Below are 8,434 nucleotides of genomic sequence, written 5' to 3'. Positions count from 1 at the left end.
GAGCTTTCGCTCATTTAAGTGATGTTGAAGCGAACTCGAGCCGAGCTTTTAACTCGTTTGAGGTTGTTCTCAAAACATCTCAAGTCGAGCCGAGCCGAGCTCAAGGTTTAGGTCACGAGCCGAGCTCGAACTCAAACTCAAGCTCAAACAAATAGGCTCGAACTGAGCCGAACTTGATGTTAGTGACTCGTTTACACAATTAACAGGAATGTATAGAGATGTAGATAAGTTAAAACAAAATAATAATAATAATAATAATAATAATAATAATAATAATAATAATAATAATAATTGTATATATTAGATAAAGTTTAAAAAATAATAATAATTAAATGATAATATTTGTATCTATTCTATAAAACCCAAAATTATTTGGTTATGAATGCAAGATCCTCCACTAATTCTCTTCCCCTTTGTGAACAAACCCCTCCCTCATCTTCTTCTTCTAGAGGCTTCTTTCTCTGCTGCAAGTCAATGGCGTCCGATCTCGTCACCAAGGCGAAGGAGGCTTTCATCGACGACCACTTCGAACTCGCCGTTGACCTCTACTCTCAGGCCATCCTCATCGACCCTACCAATGCCGACCTCTTCTCCGATCGTGCTCAGGCCAATATCAAACTCCATAACTTCACCGGTACACCTTCCTCTTTCTTCGTTTTGTTTTCTCTTCAGATCCGTACTGATTCTAGATCGTACAACTTGTTTTTGATCCGGTAGCGGTTTTAGCGTTAGTTTAGGTTATAGATATAGCTACGGTTATGCTCAATTGTTGTTCTAGGTTAAGTTAGGCTTGTTTTTCGGTTAGGATATCGGTTTTGAGTTTTGTTTGCCCTGACTGAAATCCTAACCGATACGAATTCATAATGTGTCTAATTAAACGGAATTTTACTGATTAAATTGATTTATTCGGTTCGATTAAATCGGTTAAACCGGTTATCATTTGGTTAGGTTATATGTATAAGCAAGATTTGTGGAACCGATATCCGAACTGAAAACCGAATTCACAATTTGGTTCGTTTTTTTTTGGTTATGGATACGATTTGGTTTCTTTTGGGCACTCCTAGGTCAAATGTTATTTGGTCACAGTAAGTTTTTGAACTAAATATGTAGTTTTTTTAATTCTATGGGGTTTTGGTACTTTTTATTCAGTTTGTTTGATTCTGGTGTTTGTTTTGTTTGCCCTAGCCGATACGAATTCATAATGTGCCTAACCGAACCGAATTTAACTGGTTAAATTGATTTATTTGGTTTGGTTATCCGATTAATTCGATTATGATTCGGTTTATTTGATTGAATTCGGTTCGGTTATCTGAATAAGCAAGATCTGTGGAACCGACTGAATTCACAATTTGGTTCAACTTTTTTCTGGTTACAGATACGGTTCAGTTTTCTTATTTTTTGACACCCTAGGTCAAATCACAAATGTTATTTGGTTACGGTAAGTTTTGTGAACTAGTAACATATGTAGTTATATAATTTTATGGAGTTTTGCTACTTTTTTGTTGATAGTTATTAGCTCTTAAGGTACACTTTGAGTGTTATTGATGTGAGTTGTTTGGTGAATGTTAGGTGGAAGCCATATAAAGGCTAAAGATTCTGCACCAAACTAAAAGTTTATGGTTCTTATGCGTTATTGCTAGGTTTACTATTGGTACATTTGATTTTTATGCTTTTTTGTGAAGTGGCTGATTGTGCAGTTATATACATTTTGGTATATTGTACTTGTATTTGTTGCTAAGTAGAGGTGTCTCTAATGTCCACTAGTCCACTTGAAATTTTACCAAAAGTAGTTTTTGCATACCTTCTTCTATATAAAGATAACTTCTCAGATGTCCATATATTTGGGGTATACATTAATATGCATAGGTTCTAACCAAGCTCAAATATTTGCTACTTAGTAATTAGTACGTCATATACACGGTTAATGAGTTCCCTTCACCAAATCATATTTGAATAATGACGTATGTGGTGCACACATGCTGCAAACCAACCTGTACCACAAATTAGTAGCATCTGGACAGTGTTAATGATATAAATATGTGGGACCTAGTGTCTATTGATTCAACTGACAAGAGTAGATGAGTCATGACTGATGGATGCTCCATATTTACCAATTTATATGCATATTAGCTGTGTTGTCTCATACAAATTGAGAGCAAGGTTAATCTATAACCAAATCCTAAAATAATAAAGTGTACTGAGTTAAATTAGAAAAAAAGGAAAAAAATATTTTTGGACAAACAAAATATTCGGAAAAAGGATGTCGAATATGTATGCATATTATGAAGAAAACAGTAGTAGGTGATGTCTCAACCCATACTGGTATCATGGTATGTATGCGACTCATCTAAACTGATCACGTACTCATGTCATGCTTATGAGGCAATACATGTTAAGTTCAGTACTTTTTGGTGTATTTAAAATGTTAAAACCATAAGGAATAGGAATATAATTCGCTACAAACAGTTAAAATTTGTTACATTTTGGTGTAGTTAACCCTTTTTTTACCACTTCTGTTTATATGCGTGGCTGGTGTTCACACTTCACACATTCCACATTTGTTTTGGAGCAGAAGCTGTGTCTGATGCAAACAAAGCAATTGAGTTGGACCGCTCGAATCCAAAGGCATATCTGCGCAAAGGGTGAGTAACTCTTTAAATAACTCTAATTTAATTTCTTAGTCTGTTACCACATTAAGTTTTAGCTGTTTCTCTTGTGTCGTTTTTCGGAATTCTTCATTGTGTTGACATGATTCATGCGGATATTTTTTGTTCTTAGAATTAAGAATTAAATCCAGACATCCACTAACTACATTTTATCTGTTTCTGCTTAACAGCACTGCATGTTTCAATCTTGAAGAATATCAGACTGCTAAAACAGCCTTTGAAGCTGGTGCTGCTTTAGTTCCAGAAGACAAAAGATTCGGTGAATGGATAAAAAAGTGCGACAACTGCATTGCAGGTAACTATCTATAGATATACTGATCATTTAGTATCATTAATACTAGTAAACCGGCTGGAAGTTTGATTACAATTCTATCTCACTTATATCATCTGAAAATTTGTTTTTATTATATTTTAATTTTAATGCTGTCGTTACACAAAATATATGTATATATTAGTACATAAGAGTAAGCATCAATGGTATGAAATCTCGAAACATTAAATTTTGGTGATTTTTCTGGTTATGTAACAGAGGAAAATGATGAGCTGTCAACGCCATCACCGGCTGCAACGTCTGCTGAGGTTGTTGCTAAAACCGATGCTGCGCCAAAAGAAACTGAACCAGTAAATAACGTCACGCCAGCCAAACCAAAATACAGGTATACCCTTTTTGGAAATAACTAGTAATTTTACCTGCTGCGCATTGCTGCGGCGTTGATACGTACAGTAATTTGAATTTGTATCGGTGAATGAAAATGTATTATATTTGACCTGACTCGTTTTGAACAAAATTTCCGTCAAAATGTAAACCAATTGAAAACGTACATAAAAATAAGCACGTAAGAAAATAGTGTGTGTGTGTGTGTTTTTTTTTTTTTTTTTTTTTTAAGTTAAAGAACTGTACACTTGAAACTTTAGAAACTAGAGGGGGTTAAAATGGCATTTTACAAAGTATTTAGAAAGTTGAGGGGGTGTAAATGTCAATTTAATAAGTTGAAGGGGTAAGATACAAAAAAAAAACAAAAACCAAAAAAAAAAAAAAAGAAAAAAAGTTGCGATTGATTTTGTTTCAAGAATTGTTTTATATATATAATATAATTATTGCTAGTTCCATATCATTAGCAAAAAGGTTAATGGAATGTTTCATACTTTTCAACGTCAAGAAAATGTCTGCACTTATTTTGCGCAGTATGTATAATACTAATTGAATGATTTTCCAAAGAGAGTATGTATGACACATCTACATCGTAGCTGAGAGTATAATACACAAATTGATAATTCAATCCGTTTTTCATTCCATGATGCATGTGAGTTCATACATCTATATTTTTTATCTAATGAATTACAGGCATGAGTTCTATCAAAAACCAGAGGAGGTAGTTGTGACCATATTTGCAAAGGGCATACCAGCTGAAAGTGTTACAGTTAACTATGGGGAACAAATTGTATGTTTTTCATTTCATTTTTTCTTTAATGTTCTTTATTTGTTATTGCTCTTTTAATGCAGTAGTTTTATGGCAATTTTGATATCGTCTTTTTTCAGCTAAGTGTATCCATTGACGTGCCCGGAGAAGAGAAATATGTTTTTCAACCTCGCCTGTTCGGAAAGGTGATGTATATTACCCTGCAACTCCTAACTGTTAAACAAGCTGTTTTTCTTTGTTTATTTAATGAACTATTATAAATGTCATTTTCATTATGAAAGAATGCTACTTCAATAACACATAGGTTTATTATTTACAGATAGTCCCTGCAAACTGCAAATATAATATTCTCTCAACCAAGATAGAAATCCGTCTTGCAAAAGTTGAACCCATCCACTGGACATCTCTTGAATTTAACAATAACATTGTGGTTGCGAGAAGCAGCATCGTCTCAACAGGTGAGTCATATATGCTTTGACATAGCAAGAAGGTTTTCCTACGGGTCGGTTCAGGTTCAGGTTATGCTGACCTACCAACATTTTTGTGTTAATTTTTTTATTTTTTAAAATATAGCCACGTTACAGATAACTAGTGGGTTACCACCCGCGCTTTGCAGCGGGTTCGAAACGTAGAAAAAAATAAGCAAATCTCAAGAGCTAAAGTTGCTTGATGTTTTAGTTAAGGGGCTAAACGTGTCATTATTAAAGTTGAGGGGCTAGAGTTGTTTATTATTAGAGTTGGGTGGCTAAAGTTGTTTATTATTAGAGTTGAGGGGCTATGCCATTACCAAAGTTGAGGGACTAAACATGTCATTATTAAAGTAGAGTGTCTAAACTCTAAAGTTGGTTAATGTCAAAGTTGAGGGGCCAAAGTTGGTTGATGTGACAAAATAGCATATTTATTTATAGTAGAGTGAATTTCAAGAATTGTCCTTTATCTTTATACTCATTTTCAGGCGCTGTCCTTTATGTTCAAAATTGACGATTTTTGTCCTTTATGTTTTCATATCATACACGTTTTGTCCTTTAGGCCTAACTCAGTTAGTTTTTTCAGTTAAATTTGGTCATATGCTTTGCACATGAGGGAATTTTTGTCAATTCAAAGGTACATTCAACGGCAGATTTACAGCTCAAGGCTTCTGCAACCTTTGAATTGACAAAAATGCCCTCATGTGCAAAGCACATGACCAAATTTAACTGAAAAAACTAACTGGGTTAGGCCTAAAGGACAAAACGTGTATGATATGAAAACATAAAGGACAAAAATCGTCAATTTTAAACATGAAGGACAGCGCCTGAAAATGGGTATAAAGATAAAGGACAATTCTTGAAATATAATATATATAATAATAATTCGATATTTTGAATCAGCCTATTTAGGAGGTTATATGGACTAAATATGTTTATAGGAACTTTCAACCTGTTAACATGCTTCCTTTGTACCAACGGCAATAAAATTGGGTAAAAATAAAAAAAGTTGCATTTATACTAAAATTATATGTTTCTTAAAAACATAGGTAATCGAAGGCCTGTGTACCCTTCTTCAAAACCAACAAAGGACTGGGATAAACTTGAAGCCCAAGTGAAAAAGGAGGTATAGATATTTCGAATCATTAAACGTTAGTGATAGTGTGGCTGCTTTGCGGTTAATTGATTTATTGGATTTTCAGGAAAAAGACGAAAAGCTTGATGGTGATGCAGCTTTGAATAAATTCTTCCGTGAGATTTATTCAGATGCTGACGAGGATACTAGACGCGCCATGAGTAAATCTTTTGTAAGACCACTCTTTTCTTTTTGTTTGTTTTCTCAAAAAAGATATCTATCTACATTTCCCGCACCTGGGGTGAGGGGTGCAAACGAACCGAACGCTTAGCGAACAGTTCGTGAACCAATTGGTGGGAAATTTGTTTGTGTTCGTTTGTTTAATAAATGAACGAACATGAGCAAAAAATTTCATTCGTTTAGTTAAATGAACAAATATCAATAGGCTCCGCGTTCGTTCGCTTATGTTCGTAAACGTTTGGTAGCGTGTTCGATAGTTCATTAGGGGTTTTAACTTTAATATTTTTTTATCCAATTACATCGAAATTTAATAAATACTAGTGTATTGTATATTATTCGAAATTTAATATATGTTCGTTTATGTTCATGAACGCTTGTTTGTGTTCATTTCCGTATGTTCATGTCGTTACCAAAATAATGAACGGACACGAACATGTTCATTTTCTTAATGAACGAACACAAACATAAAGTCTCATTTGGTAAGTGTTCATGAACAGTTCGTGACCACATTTATTTCCTTAACGAAAGAACACGAACAAGGCTTTGTTCATGTTCGTTTGCAGCCGTAGTTAGCAATGGCGTGTTTTCACGGTTATAAAAGTCTATTTAGGGTCAAATAATATATAAACCGAGAGAAGTTTCCTTTCGGTTAATCCATTTTGGTCATTTTGTCTGTTGGTTATCCGAATTTGTTTAACACGAACAATTTGGTTGAAATTGTGGGGCCCAGGTGGAGTCGAATGGAACGGTGCTATCAACAAACTGGAAAGAGGTGGGAGCAAAGGAAGTTGAAGGAACCCCTCCAGACGGCATGGAACTGAAAAAGTGGGAATATTAAAGTTTTGAGCACAGCATTTGTGTAAAATAAATTTCCTTGATGTTTTTTTGGTGGTTTTGCTGGCCTTGTCTTGTACTTGTCTATTCTTTTTTTGTGAAGCAAAACCTGTTTACTTTTCTTCTAGTAGCCTTTTGTGTTGGTATTATATATGACGTGTTTTTGTTCGCGACTTAAAACGCTTTCTGGGACTTTGTATATCTTTGTTTAGACTGCGTATTTGTCGTGTTACAGAATATCTTTGTTGGTATTTAGATGATTATGGTTCTGTTTCGTATTAGCGAACTGTTTTTTCTGAATGTTGAATTGCCAAAAAAGTGTACAATTGTAGATTTGGTCTGTCCTGTCTGAGAAACCCAACTGAAATGAATGAGTCAGTTGAGAAACCGTTTCAGTTGAATCAACTTTTTAGATCTGATTGGACTTTTTATGTATATTTTTACAAATAAATGTATAGATTTGAAGTAGGATTATAGGGCACATGTGTGTTAATTAAGAAAAAAGAAATACCAAGTATAATAAAAATTGCACGATATGTTTGAATTGTGTCAAACAGTTGTGTAGAGATCGCTAGGCGCTAATCGAGCGGGGAGGTACCGCCTATGGATTAATCAGGATTATTCGGGTTGGACTTTTTATGTATATTTTTACAAAATTATATAAATATATACTTAACTTTATACTTTTTATATACAAATTTTCAAGTTTGGGAACCGTATGTAAAGTTGTGAAAGATAGAGGGGGTTAAATGGTAAAATACCCAAACTTAATTAAACCTAACCCACCATCTCTTTCATTACACGCCGGTCTTCCCCCTCTCATTAGACATGGCACACAAGAAAGAAGCCCTAGCTCCAATTTTTGTTCCAAACAAGGTAAGAACTCATTCCATTAGATCGATTCGGTCCAATTTTGACCGGTTAGGTCCGATTTTTGATCTATTTCCATCGATTTTGACCAGTTTTGACCACCGCCGCCTAGTTTAACCGATTTGCCAAAATCCAGGCGGCAGACCTCCGATGACCGTTTAATCACAGCCTAGGCACGATTTCTACAACCATGGGGTCAAGCTTTGTTGTTGTATGTTGGCATTTTATTAAAACTAGGAGACTAGCCGTGAGCCAGAACCCAACATACAAGCCAAAGAGAAAATTTACAATCGAAACTCCACGGGGCACCACTCTCGCCATTCCAGTGATTTGTGATTGTACAAATGTTTCATTCATACAAAACTGGAAGGTTTAATATCTTCTATTAGTTAATGTATGTGGACCCCTTGACCCGAGAAAAGGTTTTTATTCCTAGTCTTCCAAATACACCATCATGTTGGTGATAAGACCTGGATTGCCTTCCTTTCCAACATCAATTTTTGAACCATTGAATGGAGTTGAAGTAGGTCTTGATTGAGAAGGCGAAGATCTGAGATAGATTGCACCAGGCGTTGACATGCTGTCATACAACAACTCCTACTCAACAACCAGTAAGGATATGGTCAATTGATTCCTCCACATCTTCACAAAAAAGCGCAGTTGACCGAAGGAAGAGCAATTCTTCTTTTGCTAAGTGCTGCAAGAGTAGGTCTAGCGCCGCCCTCCAACCAAACACATTAACCATTAATGGCACCCACTGATTCCAATCATGAATGTTGTGAGGACCGTGATCGCCTTCAATAAACGCTCCAACCGGATTGGTTATCTACGAGCAATGTGCGGAATCCATGCAAGAGATCG

At 35.2% G+C, this 8,434-nt stretch overlaps 1 protein-coding gene across 1 annotated transcript; it reads left to right on the top strand.

Moving 5' to 3' along the window:
• Window positions 1-379: 379 nt before the first annotated feature.
• LOC110897719 (protein SGT1 homolog B) lies at window positions 380-6,979 on the top strand. The gene is made up of 10 exons (XM_022144451.2): window positions 380-634; window positions 2,573-2,642; window positions 2,837-2,961; window positions 3,196-3,322; window positions 4,012-4,108; window positions 4,207-4,272; window positions 4,407-4,545; window positions 5,604-5,680; window positions 5,757-5,861; window positions 6,600-6,979. The coding sequence occupies exons 1-10, from the start codon at window positions 475-477 to the stop codon at window positions 6,705-6,707; spliced, it is 1,074 nt and encodes a 357-aa protein (XP_022000143.1). The 5' UTR covers window positions 380-474; the 3' UTR covers window positions 6,708-6,979.
• The last annotated feature ends 1,455 nt before the right edge of the window (window positions 6,980-8,434 follow it).

The sequence above is a fragment of the Helianthus annuus genome, chromosome 13 (assembly GCF_002127325.2).
Source record: "Helianthus annuus cultivar XRQ/B chromosome 13, HanXRQr2.0-SUNRISE, whole genome shotgun sequence".
NCBI lineage: Eukaryota > Viridiplantae > Streptophyta > Magnoliopsida > Asterales > Asteraceae > Helianthus > Helianthus annuus.
This window is presented reverse-complemented; position numbering and strand designations above follow the sequence as displayed.